Source organism: Sphaeramia orbicularis, chromosome 24 (genome assembly GCF_902148855.1).
Source record: "Sphaeramia orbicularis chromosome 24, fSphaOr1.1, whole genome shotgun sequence".
Classification (NCBI taxonomy): Eukaryota; Metazoa; Chordata; class Actinopteri; order Kurtiformes; family Apogonidae; genus Sphaeramia; species Sphaeramia orbicularis.
This window is the reverse complement of record NC_043979.1, coordinates 24,110,004-24,127,305: the sequence shown is the minus strand read 5'-3', so window position 1 is coordinate 24,127,305 and position 17,302 is coordinate 24,110,004. Positions and strand designations below refer to the sequence as shown.

The window sequence follows — 17,302 nt, the reverse complement described above, 5'->3', positions numbered from 1 at the left end:
CTTGCCAGCGCAAAATATTTTCATCAAAAAATGAGAGTTTTGGTGAAATTGCTGTTTTTCCATAAGGTAAATTTTTATGCGCAAGTTATATTCGCGCAATTTGAGGGTCAATAGAAAAGCTACTAGTGTTTGTTTATGTGGACCTGCTTTCTTTGTTATAATAGCAACAACAGTCACTTGAATGAACAGTTAACTCTCCCTTTATATCCACAATGGCACAAAAAATGTCATCATAACTATGCATAAGTTGTGCTGTGTCTTTATAGACTTTCTTGTTTTCTTATTTTACTTTTCTTTTTATTACATCCTCTATTTACAATTTACTAAAGTGACAACCACTACTGGCAAAGAATTCCTTGCATGCATTTACATACTTGACGAATAAAAATAAGTCTGATTCTGAACAAATCTTCCATTTAAGTCCATAATCCCCAATATGAGAAAACACTTAACATGAACAGCCCACATACAGACAGTATTTGTAATATTTTATAACTATATTGTCCTGTTATTGTGTGAGGTTGTGTTTTTGCACAACTGATGACCTCTCTGGGGATAAATAAAGTTATACTTACTTAAAACAGATCAACTTTGTGAGACTAAACTACCATTTCACTGCAGTTTTTGAATGATACAAACAGCCTCGCACAAGACATAATATGGAGGATTTTTCTCATAATTCATTCCTGAGAAGGTCAACAAAAAGTCAACGGTATTCAACATTTTTAGGGAAATGTGATGATTCATCTACAGGCAAAAAGACACAGTTTGGAGTTGCAGAGCAGCTGTGGAAACATTATAAACACTCTCTATAGGTGGACTATCGAAATAATGTGTTAATAATTGGGGTTTTTTTGTATATTAATATGAAAAGCAACACAATACACTCATCTCAAACCCACATTCTGTCACGTCCACTGGTGGAAGACATAGTTTAATGTTATGTCAGTGTGTGTTCAAGTGTGTATGCGAACTTTGACTCACGCTGCCCGCAGGTTGGTCACACTTGTGATCTTGTGTGAGACATCAAAGCGAGAACCGACAGAGATGGAGGGAGAATTAAACCAATGCGGGCTGCCGTTCTTCTACCCTGTGTATGTGTGTGTTTAGTAAAAGAGAGAGTGTACATCTGCGTCGTGGTCTGGAAACAGGCCACGTCAATGCTACGGGCAGATAGCATCACCACGCATGACTACAACCCACAGTCGGACTGACAGGTATAAACATATAGCTTTCACCGGATGAGTAAGGCACCGCCGAGGGGTGCAAAAAAAGAGAACGAGTCAAAGATAAACACTCTGCATCAACTCCCTCTGTCTAAACTTTTCTCTGTTTACAGCTAAACATTCAATTCTGCTCTCGTGTGCATTTTCAACACTGATCACTGTTCTAACATTAACAGCTTTGACGTAAACATATCAAACCAAGCTCTCACACAATAACGTGTATGCAACATAAGTTAAGAACTTTAACAGAATATGGGTTTTTTTTTGTTCACTTATTGCTCTCTGGTGTGTTTTAACAGTCTTCATCCATCCTTTTCTTTTGTCTCTCAACACCAGGAAATTATTTTGTCCTTTTTTTTCCCACTTTCATCTGTTTCGCTCCTCTCGGGAGGCGATGGCAAGAGCTGGTGTTTCATAAACTCTTTTCTGCTTTTCACATTATGTCTGGTCTGGTCTGGTCAGACAATGCTGCATCTTATATACTGTAGTAATGTACAGTTTATTTATACAACACGGACTCCATACTGATATTCAATCCTTGGATTCAGTTTAACAAGTAAGATTAATTGTGCTTTTTGCATGTACAGTATAGTCCCTGTGATTGTCCTTCAACTGGATCTGTAACTTTATTTCCCGCTTGCAGTGTGTGTGTGTGTGTGTGTGTGTATGTGTGTGTGTGTGTGTGTGTGTGTGTGTGTGTGTGTGTGTGTGAGGCATTGAAGAAAGTGTTGATGACCTCATCATAGCTTGCAACTGCAGTGAAACCTCACCTCTCTTCGCCATAACAAGAAAACTGGAACACAACACACATAACAAGACAGCTACACACACACACACACACACACACACACACACACACACACACACACACACACACACACACACACACACAGAGCTTAAACCCTCATGTTGTTTGTCATATTATATGTAAATAGACACAATGCAAGCATACCTGGTACCGGAAGGGTCTGGAACATGTGAATCACTGTGTGATTTCTTCACCTGCAGAGGAAAGAGGAAATGTTACCAATCCTATACACACACACACACATACTCCAAATACACCATGGACATTAGATGATATACACATACATGACAACCACTGTTTATGGTGTCATAAAACAGTCGCATAAACAACTGTTTACATTTGTATCATCGACTGTTGTGAATATCAACAAAATAAACTCCCAAACTGACACATCCAAGAAACGGGGAAAAAAAAAAAAAAAATTATATATATAGATGTATACATGAATCAATGCACTTGCGAATTGCTCAAAGATCACTTGTAACACTATACACTGAATAAATGCTAAGTGGTGTATTTTTAACATCTTTAGGTAAGTAAAAGGACAGAATACACAACTACATGTAAAAGTTCAGTATTCAAAATCTGACAGATTAAGTTTTATCACTAAAATGTGCCCAAGTATGAAATATTAAAGAATTCATTCACAGTAAAATGAACTCTGACTGGCTTTATGAAGTTTTTTGGATTAATATTAATTATTCTATATTTCTACACATATGAGTATATTGCATTTTATAGCTGTAGATCTTAAAGGTTGAGATCATCTGAACTACTTTATATACTGATAAATAGTTGAATCTAAAGCATTCTATCACAGACTGTAAAATCATATTATCAAAAAAACCCCCAAAAAACAGCTTTTCATGAACTCAGAAAAATAGACCTGTCTTCATGTATGTCAAAATGCTATTTTCAGTAAGACTAAAATAAATTAAAATTTTATTTAGTTTAAAAAGTTGAATTTTCTCAGACCATATAGGAATACTTAATACCTCATGTTATAACAAGTGTTCTAAATCAGCATATTTGGAGATATGTGGTTTTATGAGGGAGAGCGATTGTAACACACTGTAATATGAAAAGTGAAAACAGTTAATATTTGTTTTTATTTTATAATATTCCTTATTTAAACAGGTAAAATCCTCATTTAGATTAAAAATCTCTTCTCCAAGACAGATGTGCTAAAGAGAGCAGCATAGAAAATGTCACTAAAATAAATAAAAACAAGTTCAGTACTAGAGCAACAGGACTAAAACACACTCGACCTCTGACAGATGTTTTAACATTTCAGACTGAAATAACAGTGAATTGAAGCTCTGCGTCCGTAGCTGTAGCCACTGCTGTGAGAGAAGTGCTACCTTCGTCTAAGTGACAGATATTAACTTTCTCTTGTTCACCCTTGACCCTGCTCCATCCTGAGCTCCAGCCCCTTCCGCAGCCCTCAAAGAGTTGAAAGGTCACAGCGAGGTCATGTTAGGTCACAGGGCTCACTCTTCACCCTTAAACGGGTCACTGTAGACACTAAATAGATCCTCGACTTTTGGGGGCAACCGAGACATTTGGTTGTGCCAATCACTGTGCACTGGAACTTTTCCTTCATCGCCGATATACAAACAAGAACTGAACAACACACACACACTAGTACCTTAGCAGCTTTCCATCGCAGCATACACTCACACATAGGCTAGTTTTCTGTGTGGCTATGCAGCGCTAGACTGCAGACCAGCGGTTCTCTATTAAAATTCCTCTCTCTTATTTGGAACAGGAACTAATTAGAACAGTAAATGCAGGGCGGAGCAAGAGCCAATGTGTACCAGCTGCCCTATAATCACTGTGTCAACACACTGTCGAGGTGTAGGGCACGCGCAAGGTGCCAAACACACACTTGAACATGGAAATGCACATACAGACACACAAAATGGACACACACGCCGTCAAATTCTTGAAGGCTGAAAAAATTTAAGTCATTTGCACATTATCGCAATCACAGGGAAGTTACAGAGAAAGTGCTTGGACAAGCAGATACACAACTCCAGGTATCTGGAAACTAGGGCATTTCAGTGTGTGTGTGTGTGCGTGTGTGCATGTGTGCGTGTGTGTGTGCGTGTGTGTACATATAGAGGACTGGTTTGTGGTGTTATGGTTCTGATTAGAGGATCCCGCTGAGAGCCAATAAGAGGCAGCACTTAGATGTTTAAGGCCGGGTTCTGAGGTTAGCCGGTGCCCTCGTATGGATCACTTTACACACAGACACACACACACACACACACACACACACACACACACACACACACACACACACACACACTCAAGTACGCACACACAAGCCACTTTCATGTCACGTTTCATGCTTTACTGAAATTTAACAAGGCTGTCAGTCACGACATCAACAACACGGCCGTGAGAAACTGCAATCCACATGTAGCGCACACACACAGGACTACATACAAGCAGCCCATATGTGCGCTCACACACACACACACACACACACACGGAAACACACATACACACATGGAAACACACAACCCTGGCTGTTTCTGTCTCAACATGATCTGTGAAAACACAAGCACACGCACACTTTGATCCTGAAAAGCTTTTATCATCTAGCTTCATCCGAGCTCACACTCTCACAGTCGACGTCTGTCTGAGACCATCGTGTTTTTCACCTCCGTCTTTCTCATACACGTTTAATAAAATTACAAAAAAAAGAATTAAAAATTGATTCTGTCTGTTTACTGCTCAAATTATTCTGCAGCATAAAATGTCCAGAAAGCATCTTGTATTATTTACATTTGCAAGTCAAATGATTTTTATTAATTGACATAAATTAAAATTATCCTATCAAAATAAGTAGAAGTAAAAAAAAAAAAAGCTACAAATATTCAAGCACCAACATTACGATATTTAGCATCATCATCTCCTCGTGTCTTGCATTAAAACACCCTTGATTTCAACTCCAATAACAAAACTAAGGGCCTCTGAGCATGCTCTTTGGTGGCGGTGATGCCTAAAAGGCCCATTTGTGTCATCTGAGCCACTTAAATAGGTGACCTTTAACCTGGTTGGACGGATGACCGGTCTGGAACACAACCTGTCGGGCCCAGCAACCCCCTGAGGGATAAATACAGATACCCCAGGTAATTAGCACTAATAACAATCAGTTATTTACGGGAACTGCACTCTGCTATGTTTGTGCTGTGACTTGCTAATAATATTTATCATTTAATGGATGTAATGACAGACTGAGGCCTGAACTGACCCTTAAAGGCATGTGATAACACACAACAGGTACGAGACAGTGGGAAAAAAAAAAAAAAATCTGAATTTTGCTCCTTAATTTGTTTTTTTAAATCAAAATAAAACATACGAATCAGTAAGACAGGAATAAAAAAAGAATAGTGCTTATGTGTTTCTCGTAATAACCCAACCCATCTGCAACGGGACATCTGATACTATGCAGAGTTGCACACAAACACACAGGAGGACACACACAAATGGCCTGTGACGGCTTAAAAAAATAAAAATAAAAATCTGCTATATAATATTATCCATCCTAATGAAATGGAGAAGTGCCGTTCAGAAGACCCACGTTAAAATGTGTGTTAATTCACACATTTAAAGAGAACATTTTATTAATTATGATAAAAGAAGCTGTAATGTTCAACCTCATTTATTGTATATCGGAATATTGTTTCATTAAAAATTCTGAGCTTCACTAATAAAAACACAATAAATACAGCAATGCAATTAACCTTATTTTAATATTCTATTAATATGCTACTAAATATTAAATATTACGGCCACCAAGATTAAGAACTTACACATAATATCTGACTAAATGATGCTGTCGGTCCAAGTGAAAAAGCATCGGTTTGTGCATGAAACACACACTCTTTCAGCGCGATTAGGAATCCGTTCTTACCTTAGGTTGCAATCAGGTCACTTAGTAGTCCTATACTTCCACAAAGCATTACAGAGCTGTACGATCCACCAGCCTCCGTCCAGATAGAGGACACAGCACACGTATGACACTCGCTCGCTCTCCCTCTCGCTCGCTCTCTCTCTTTCTCTCTCTCTCTCTCCCTCACACGCTCCTTGTCTCCATCTACCTGCCTCTTACTTCAGACTCCAGGTGTCACGTTCTTCTTGTTCAAGCTCTACCGGAGAAAAATGCGCTCTGTCTTTCTCTTTTTCTTTGTGTCCCTCGCTTTCACTTTGAGCAGGCATGTAAGGGCTGGAAAAAAGAAAAGCAGTGCATTTAAAGCACACTTCCCTCTCCCCTCTTTTTTCCCTCTCTGCCTCTCAGGTCAATCCATGCACGGCTCCTGTCTTCCTCGACTCCGGTAATGGGGAACGTTTCACTCCTCCTGCTTCCCTCCTCCTCTGTCTCTGCCTCCTCCCCCCTCTTTTTTCTCTATCCTCCTCCTCCTCTCCCTGCTGTCACTCACTACAGACCCACTCAAGCCTACATTTAAGACTACAAAACTGAAATTTAGTAGCTATATTATATTTTGCATCAGTAACACGTAGATTCCACATTGTAACTCACTTGTTTATTTATACTGTATATTTTTTTTTACATATGCTGAATAGTTAAACAAGCCTGAGCCCCTAAAATTAAAAACAACCCTGTGTATGATTTTAGATTAAATCCTGGCATGATTACCTCCAAGAAGCTTAAACGGTAAATGGAGATGGCAACATGGTGCAGATGTGATGTCAATGTCTTGCTGTGCAGCAGAATATACAGGCCAAACCATAAACTTCACACCATGTGTTTGACCTCCCCTTTACACATACACACACTTCACCATCACACACACACACCTGAGCACACACATCCAATCTGTTAACTGGAACCACACGGGCTCCACACGTGTCCAATGTGAGGTGGAGTTGAGCTGGTGGGATGGGATGGGATGGGTGGGTAGGTGGGTGTAGTAAACGGACCTCAGCACACACACACACACACACACACACACACACACACACACACACACACACACACACACACACACACACACACACACACACCCAGGAAACACACACTTGTTCTCATGGCTGCCTCCGTCTGAAGATGGCACTCTCTCACTGTGGTTATTAAGGTGTTTATCAGGGAGGAAAACGCTAAAGTTGGTTCACCTGAGTTTCTCACTTTCCTTTAAGTAGAAAAATCTGAAAATTAGACCCAGTTGTGTAGTTGTAAAGCTATTGCTGCATACACTGGCGGAAATATGTTTTTGGACACCCCACGTATTTGTGATATATTGCATAAAGAATAACTTTTAAGTCATTGAATTCCTTTCTAAAAAACCACATGCCTCTGCACAAGGTTAAAACTCAATATTTCTGCAAAATAATGAAACACATCCATGATATAACACGTTGAAACTGTCAAGAATTTAGTTTTGTTATTTTTTCTTGTTAATAATAAACAAAAGAAATAATTTGCCTTTGTTTGTGTCTGTCTGATGCAGCCACACCTATTGATACAAAAAAAAAAGATTTTTCCACAAATATTTCATAATATTTGAAATAAAATTTCAAGGGTGTCCATTACTGTATTACAGGGGCAATGTAAAAACCTGAACCTACAGTCGTGGAAAAAATTATTAGGCCATCAAAATTCATCAAAAACAATGGTTATGCAATCAAGTACTAACTCCTGTGTGTATCATGTGACTAAAACAGACAGAAAAGAAAACATGGAATGCCTAAAAACACTGTTTTTGTCAGTACAGTGCCATAGATATTGATGTAAGAACTGAAGTGATTTTGGTTATTATCAAGAAAACCATGGAAAATGACTAGATATCAGCTCTGAAATTAAACTCTTATGAGCTATTTTTGTTGTTATCATTCTATTTATCCAAATAAATGTACCTTTAGTTGTACCAGGCATTAAAATTAACAAGACACTGAAGAAAATAAGGGTGGTCTAATAATTTTTTCCGCAACTGTATATGGAAAACCAATATTATTCCAGGTTCAAGCCACATGATATCGGCCTGACTGAACCATTCCAGCACACTTAAGATGTAGGATCGTGTCTAGACAAATATCCTTAAGATGTGATGGTCATTATTTTGTCTCTTATTTTGTGTCATAATGGACGAAAACCAACCATGGATGGGATGCCAAACAATGTTGTAACAGACAAACTAGCATGGTTTAATTGTGTTGTTTTTTGGCCTTACATGATGTGTTCCACCACTTCTGAGATGTTGAACAATAGGAGTGTGGAGTACTCTGGAGTGTACAGCTATAGGGAAGGGACCCGGAAATTCAGGTAGGAATGACAACCCAAGAGTGAGGATTTTTCCCTTTTTGTAGGTTTTATGGAATACAAGACAGCCAGTATCATACACACCTCTTCAGACAGTATTGTGTAGGTTTTTACAGTCAGTAAGTAACCACAGGAAAGAAAAAAAATGATGGTTGGTCTGGGTGAAATTGGTAGTGTGTCATGTCTATCAGCTATGGCACAGCCAGATTTATAACCTAATAATACTCACCTAATCATGTATCATCACCCGATCAAGTAACATCATGATGAAAAGTTTTTCCTTTCCACTATCACCTTGGGCTTGCCCCTGTATTTGTTAGGTTTCTTGTCTATATAATCTCTTAAAAGAGTGATATTTTGCTTTTTTAAATGGAATTATGCATTTTAAAACATTTCCCTGTGGTCTACATAAACTGTAAATGTTATGCTTGGGTCTGAATTCTTCATTAATTCAACTCCACAGGTCCATCTTCAACCCTATTTCGGAGTAATGACACCAGAAAGGTCGTTTTGAGCGCTGGCCCTTTAAATGCACATGAGCCACTTCACACCCCGCCCCCTCCAGGTTGTTGACTGTGCTGCTCTGTCCCATTCAACCAACAACTGAACATTTTAGGTAATCGGCTCGAAGTTTGGACATATTTTCAGTATGAACTACAACCGCTGCTGCCGATAAACAATTATGTCGTACTCTGAGAAATGTTCGTCGGAAGTCTTGACCTTATATGTGCAAATGTTGTGATGTAACTAGTTATAAAACACAACAAATTAAGAAGTAATCAAAACAGGTTGCAGAAATCCACTCGAATGAATATAAAGATAGCTTTGCAAAACCTGCAGGGTTCAAATTCAAACTTTTTGAACTATTAGGGTCCAAACACACAAATAAATGTACCGAAGACTAATAAAAGTTACACTAATTACACTACATAATTAAAAGTGAACTGAATTATTATAGTCTGAATCCACCATGGTGTCTTTGTAATATAGTTTATTAATATACAGTATACACTTCCTGCAAGCCTCTGAACTGTACTGGACTGATGAACACCATACTTCCAAAAGATCATCCCTCATTTGATGTTTTGATGATTTTGGTGGATAGTGCTGTATGATGTGTCCTCATATCAGCCCAGGTCATCCTATAGGTGTTCCACAGGGGTGAGATCTAGTGACCATGTGATTCACATCATTTCCAGTCAACCGTTCTGTGACTTCTTAAACCACATGGATGTGATTGATGTGCACTCCTATCACTTTTTTCCTGTCTATAAACTGAAAATTGATTTCCACGTAAGCAGGAAGGAATATTGTATTGGCCTTAAGGAAATATTTGTGTGTTTACATAGAGATTCTTATAAAGAAGAAAAAAGGTATCCCGCACACTGTCCAATCAACTTGCAAAAAACTTCAATATAAGATAATTATGTTTCAGTCCTCTGGATTTTTTTTAAGCAGAGATTTAAATGTTTTTTAATTTAATGTTTTTTAAATCTCTGCTTGAAAAAGGTCCAGAGGACTGAAACGTTGTGTTCTTATATTAAAAGTTTTTTGCTAGTTGACTGGACAGTGTGCGGGATACCTGTTTTCTTCTTCACTTGTACAGGGTGGGGAAGCAAAATTTACAATATTTTGAGGCAGGGATTGAAAGACAGTGTATGACCAATTAGTTTATTGAAAGTCATGAGAATTTATTTGCCACAAGAAAATTGACATCATAGAAAATGTTTTTATTCTATGTGTCCTCCTTCTTTCTCAATAACTGCCTTCACACGCTTCCTGAAACTTGCGCAAGTGTTCCTCAAATATTCAGGTGACAACTTCTCCCATTCTTCTTTAATAGTATCTTCCAGACTTTCTCATAATAGTTTTGCTCATAGTCATTCTCTTCTTTACATTATAAACAGTCTTTATGGACACTCCAACTATTTTTGAAATCTCCTTTGGTGTGACGAGTGCATTCAGCAAATCACACACTCTTTGACGTTTGCTTTCCTGATTACTCATATGGGCAAAAGTTTCTGAAAAGGTATGGATAATAGTGTTAGGTATGATTATGACATCAATATATGTTTGGTTTCAAAACAATTGACGTAGTGCCTGCTGAGAAAAAACAACTAAATGTTCATTTTAAATTTTGCTTCCCCACCCTGTACCTTATGCCCCTACGTACCTGTCCTCTGAAGACTTTAGGTGTGCACCAGCCTCCATACCTTGTTTACATAGATATTCTTCACATGAAAAGGGGGAGATGTGAATAGTCTTAATATGGTTAATTTTTGTGACAAAAATCATGTCAAAATGTAAGTTTAGATTACTACTGCATTTAAAAACAAATGAAACATGACTTAGTAGGGTCCGATCTGGCCCGCGGGATGATTTTTTGAAATGCAAAAATTACACTTAAGTTATTAACAATCAGAGGTGTTAAAATCTTTTTAGTTCACATTCCACATACAGACCAATATAATCTAAAGTGGATCAGACCAGTAAAATACTGTTATAATAACCAGTAAATAATAACAACTCCCAATTTTTATGTTTTGTTTTAGTGTAAAAAGTAAAATTCCTTAAAAATGTTTCCATTTACAAACTATCCTTTCACACAAAATGTGAATAACCTGAACAAATATGAACAACTTGAAATATCTTAAGTGCAATTTTAACAATATTATGTCTGTTACTAAATGTTTTGCGTATTTGTAGATGCGCTGTGGTTTGTAAGTTGTAATGTACATGTAGAAATGATAAACTGAGGCAGAATATTGTTAAAATTTCACTTATTTTTCTTAAGAAATTTCAGATTGTTTACATTTTTGAAGAAACTTTATAGATGTAAACACATTCATAATGTAATTTTACTTTTTTCACTCTTATGTTACTGGTAAGGCCCACTTGAGATCATATTGGGCTGAATGTGGCCTCTGAACTAAAATGAGTTTGACACCCCTGTTGTGGACTATCATATGTTCTGTATAGAATTGCGTCAGTGTTTTACACCAGGACTGTTTCTTTAGTAGAAAGAAATTCCACCAAAAACACTGAGGTCTGTCATAGTATTGCCTGTCAAAAGGAATTCATCAGTGAAATGAATACTATCTGCATGGGAGGAATCAGGAGAATAAAACAGGCCTTTTTATTGTCATTGTGGCACACTGACCCTCTAAAACAGGCTTCAGTTTCAATGGTACTGTTTATGTATGAAGCCACAGAGAACTGGGTGTGTGATGTATACAGACCCAGGGACCTATTTGGACCAGGGCCACTGTCTCCAACTGTGCACTCGCCACCTTTAGCTCAGTCACCATGGTGACAGCATGTGGCCTTATCCCACAGCATTTATCCTCCAACCCCAATAAACACCTTGATTGATAGACTGTCTGTGAGCACATATCTGCAGACATACACACAGATGTCTGTAGTGGTGCACACGCACACGCACATGCATGTGTGTATGCTGCACATCTGAGAGTGTATGTGGAGGACTAGCTGTCAGAACAGATTAGGGTGTTGCTGGAGCGCTTGACAACTCAAGCACTTTATTATTAGCCAAGCAGGACCCCAATGGGAGGGGGTCGTCCAAAAACATCCCTGATGAAATATTTTCACAGCAAGGAGAGAAGGGAGTATGGGAAGGCGTCCCAAAACACACCTGATGATGTCCAAAAAAAAAAAGGAAAAGACAGAAAAAACAAAACAGTAGCATGGCACGGGTACATCAGAGCAGAGCAGAGCAAGAAGTGGGCAGTATATTAGACGGCTAAGTGACACGGCTTTGGTTTTTGTTGACATTAAGAGTGTTTTAAGTGTGAGGAGATGGAGGTGCCTCGCTCCCTTTTAAGAGGTTCTTGAAAACATCTTTGTTCTTCAAGTGGAACAACAGTAGTTTATCTTTTTCTTGACAGACAGAGGACGAGCCTGCTCCTCTTAATTATTCATTTTGTCTTATATTTTGGTCTTTCATGAGATACTCATTTCCTGGACATTAGAGTTGCGCAATACAACCAAAATCCCTTATCTCAGTACAGGTCATTTTATAATCCAATTACCAATACATAACACATACGGCATATTTTCTCTAAATTCAGTAAACACTTTATAAATTCAATCACCTGACCTATGCTTTCAATTGTGTTTTCTTACACTGAATTTTTTTTATTCCTTTCTAAAAACCTTCATACAAATTTTTCAACTAAGGATTTAATAAAATATGAATAAAACAAGCAAAAAATAATTTTCAACAATAGTGGCTAAGAGCAGGCCTAAAATGTAAATAAAGTCAGAAATATCAAAACCAAATACAAGCTTTTAAAGGATTTTTAAACAAACACAAGACTAAAACCAAAAGTACAGTTTTCTAGTGAGTCAAACTTTTTTATATCCAAAATATGTTCATGTGACAAGAGTAGCTATGAGTCTCCTTTAGGTTTCAGCTCCTTGTTTTATCTTGGCTGATCACAGTTACCCCATTCTGTGTCATGTTCACTTTCCTTCAGGTTTGTTTGCATTGGTCTCATGCATGAAGAACACAAAGAATCATCTAAATGAAGAAAAATAGTGCTATAAAGAGTGGTTTTACATAGCACAACAAAGTAAAGGGAACATACAGACCTATCCCTCAGTTAATTATTAAGTTATAAGTTAATTTTTCTGTATGTGCTATTTTTATGTCACTTTGGATCTCTTTTTAAAAATGTGCTACTTTGATGAATACTCACTTTTATAGTAAAATAGTAATGAATAAATAATTATATGGAAAAATAGGGAGAAACACTAATAATGCTGATCTAAAATTTTTTTTGAAATTATCTGCTTTTGAGAGTGTTAAATCTTATATATTTTAACCCTTTCGTACATACTGGTCACTACAGTGGACAGCTACTCTACAGCAGCTCTCATGTATTTTCATGGGTTTTGTTGATTTCGGTGAATATCAGCCAACACAGCGGACACTTATGCACCATCCCATACACTGCAATTCATACCATTACTGTAACTTTTCTGTTCTTGATAAACCTGATCTGCAGTAACATGTTTGAGTGTAAATCAATAGCTAATTATTACTGGACTGTAATTAACATTTTTCTTAATGAATTTTTTTTTTTTCATATTATCTCCACAACGTGAGTGACAACTAGTATAAGAGTATGCTCAAATGTAAGAAAACATCAGATTAGCTGCATGAAAAATGCTTTTATTTCATAGTTTTCACACAGTATATCACTTTCTGATGTTGGGTTTTAAATATTTCTTTGCTTCAAAAATTTAATGCATGGTGTCCAGCTGAGGGGACATTTTTGTAACTCCATGAAAAATAGGTTCATAAAAAAATTTCAATGCATTGTTTTTTTTCATGCCTAAAGAGGGATAAAAACACTCATACCTTGACTAAGGTTCTAATAATTCATGCATGAAAGGGTTAATAAGATGAATTAGAAAACAAGTGTTGTTTAGCTGATTTTTTCAATGTATACGATTAAGTGTTGCTTTACTTACTGGTTCATGTTCATTTATACAACAGTATTATAAATCTTCCACTAGAAAGAACCGGTAAAGTGAATGTATTGTAATGTTCAGACAGTGTTTTAAAGTAAATCTGGTAGCTCTGAGACAAACACACCTTTTAAGTAAAACCAATTCTCTTATTAATTCCCAGAATTTCACATTTTGACCCAAACCTGTCTTGGAAACGACAGCCAACCAGCATTTTTGACTTAAATTTTCTTTATTAGTGACTTAAACTTGGTAAAGTTTCACTAGGCCCACTTTTATTCTGGAGGCATTTTACTTGTAGACTTGTAATAGTTAGTAAAAGCATTTTCATCGTCATTATTGCACAAACATACACAGTCATGCACTAAGACTGGCATCAGCACACACCTGTGCAACCTGATCATCCAACCAACCTTGTCTCTGACATCGGCTGGTGTGTGTCGACCACAAAAGACACTCACGAAGGATGTTACTCACCACTAACACACAACCTCCATCTCTAGCTATCCTCCACATTCTCTCATACACACACAGTGTCACCCGTTTACCTGTCCCCTGCTCAAAGCTCTCTACTCTCCCCATTTGTATGAGTGGTTATCGGCGTGGTAACTCTATCCCCTTCCTTTCATGTAAAATACATTGTACTGAGCCTCCTCCCTCCCTCCCCTCTCCCACCACTCCTCCTACCCCCACAGTTCCCCCAGCCTGGGGAGGTGTAAAACTATCCCTCTCTTTATACCTCCAAAAATGCCCCTTTTTCAGGTGTACGAGGAAGCCATGAAAGAGGGGAAAAAAAAGAGGTGAGGGAGTGAAAGGGAAGAACAGGGTGAATTTGTGGACCAGGGACGAGGTAGAGGAGGAGGAGGAGGAGGAGGAGGAGTTTGGATGAATAGGTAGACTCCAAAAACATCTCCCTCTCTCTCCTTCTCTCTCTGTGGCGTACCTCTCTTTACCTGCTCCGCTAGCGTCGCTCACCGTTTGAGGCTCACAGAAATGAAAGTACACGCACACACAGTCGTGCACAGGCAGGTTTCTACGCCTCAAGTATCACTTGTATTTGAACCTTTGTCTTGCCCAGAGAGAGAAAAAAAAAGACAAAAACAGAGCTAAAATTAGACCCTGAGCTCACATTGAGCCCCAAAGTCAATAGCAGATCTGAAAAATGAGAAAACATCCATCTTACAGCTTTGTAGCACGGATAAGTTATGTTTCCCAGATACCAAACAGGGTACCGTGAAAGTGAAAATCTCAACTAAATGTATAAGATCATCAGCTTAATGCATTAAAACACTTACTTTTGAGTCTTTTTGCAAATACATAACAATCAAACAATGCTGATGGAATTCTATGATAATTCTCTAAACCTACACAACAATGTTTCTTAAGTTCTGAACCACTAATCGAATCAATACATTGAAATAATTCAGATAAATATAATTTCTATGCTTTTTAATAGCATCAGATATGGCCCATTTGGACATTAAGAGACTCCATAGTGAATGTGTAAACACTTATCTCTGGCCAATAATAACATTTACCAGTAAAGGCTAGAGTACAGGCTTGTATTGAGGTTTAGTTAATGACGCATTTTGTTGAAAAACTCACTTTTACTTCAGTTTCATCCGTTTTGATAAAATAACCTTCAAATTTACATCTACAGGAATGGTAAATTAAATACAGGGAAACACCTCATTTCCACTAAAAAATCCAAAATACTGAGGAGAATATTAATATAAACACTGATAAATCCCTTACGAAAGATTAGACATATAGAGGAAGTTAAATAATAAGACATATGAGACACATGAGTGAGTGATGGGTTTCTGCTTGTTCTATACCTGCTTTTTTTTAGGTGCTTTTATTTTTATGTTTTATATAAAATTTTATATATGATGTAAAGATTGGTCAGCACTTTTAAATCTTGTTTTACTGGTTACAGTGACAATAAAGATATTCTATTCTATTAGCGAATGGACCCATGGGGAACCACGGGTTTCTAGATACAGTTCATTCCTTTACTTTCTTGGTAAATTCCACTGGCATTTTCAGTTGAATAACCTCTCAGCTGGCATGTCTTGTTTCTGCACATGAAATTTGACACCATAGCAACGTGGCCCTATTGTTTATCTGTTGCTAGGTAACCCACTTCAATGATGATTCTATGATTCTGGGCATAGCAACATGATTGTAAGCCTATTATATTCCAAAATTACTAATATCTCCCCAAATATTGGTCCTATCAACTTGCTGTTTTCACTAGTCTCTTCCTTGACCAAATATACAAAAGTATACCAAACTGCAGCAGTCAGCTCTTTCCGGATTTTGTGTGGTGCCCAAGACATACAGACAGTCCACTTCCTTTTTATAAAATAGAAATATAGATTCTATTCTATATAACGCAGGATTTGCTCCATTTGTAGTCTAAAGCGGTTGCTTAAGCTTCTTTTCATCAAATGCATGTTTACAGGAAGATGCACAGTGATAATGGTGGATATCATTTCTTACCAGCAGCATAAACAGCACCTTTAAAGAGGTCATATTTTGCTAAACTCACTTTTATTAGTCTTTGGTACATTTATTTGTGTATTTGGGTACCCTAAAAGTTCAAAAAGTTTGAATTTGAACCCTCCAGGTGCTGCAAAGCTATCTGTATATTAATTCCAGAGTGGATTTCTACAACATGTTGCAATTCCTTCTTAATTTGTTACATCTATAACTAGTTATGTCATGACATTTGCACATATAAGGTCCAGACTTTCGATGAACATTTCTCAGAGTACGACATAATTGTTTGTCAGCAGCAGCAGTAGTTGTAGTCCATACTGAAAATATGTCCACACTTCGAGTCGATTACCTAAAATGTTCAGTTAGTGGCCGAACGGAACAGAGCAGCACAGCCAACAACCTGGAGGGGGTGGGGCCTGAAGTGGCTCATTTGTATTTAAAGGGCCAGCGCTGAAAACGACCTTTCTGGTGTCATTACTCAGAAATAGGGTTGAAGATGGACCTGTGGAGTTGAATTAATGAAGAATTCAGACCCAAGCATAGCATTTACAGTTTATGTAGACCACAGGGAAATGTTTCAAAATATGTAATTCCATTTAAAAAAAAAAAAAAAGCAAAATACCATTCCTTTAAGTTGAGGAGAAGCCACAAGAATCAGAGTATTTATCTTTTAATGACAACTAGTAACCGTCTTTTTGCCGAGTTGTTGTGTGATATGAGTGAAACCTCCACAACATGAACTGAGTGGACATCTATTATGCAGTTTCAGGTGTTTGACCACATCTAAAAACACAATCATCAAGGATTTCTGTCCAGTGAAATTAATCAAAAAAGATGTACTTGGCGTTTAATTTTAGAAAGTCAAAGATTATTTTTATTTAATCAACGTGTAACAAACCATGCAAATCAAACCATGTTTAGGGAGGAAGCGCAGCAGAGGAGAACAGTGCGTAGGGTGGTTCTCCACCCTGTTGGCCGTCC

The 17,302-nt window shown here is 37.6% G+C and overlaps 1 protein-coding gene across 10 annotated transcripts in view; it reads right to left on the bottom strand.

Moving 5' to 3' along the window:
- The window catches only part of eya4 (EYA transcriptional coactivator and phosphatase 4), a 59,231-nt gene that overhangs the window by 28,396 nt on the left and 13,533 nt on the right, over positions 1-17,302 (bottom strand). For 9 of the 10 annotated variants that reach the window (XM_030128967.1, XM_030128958.1, XM_030128959.1 and 6 more), the window contains exon 3: positions 2,179-2,228. In XM_030128967.1, coding sequence (XP_029984827.1) covers positions 2,179-2,228 — 50 coding nt within the window. Of the gene's footprint in view, positions 1-2,178; positions 2,229-5,959; positions 6,359-17,302 lie in introns of those variants that run through there. The other variant, XM_030128966.1, reaches the window with a different exon arrangement.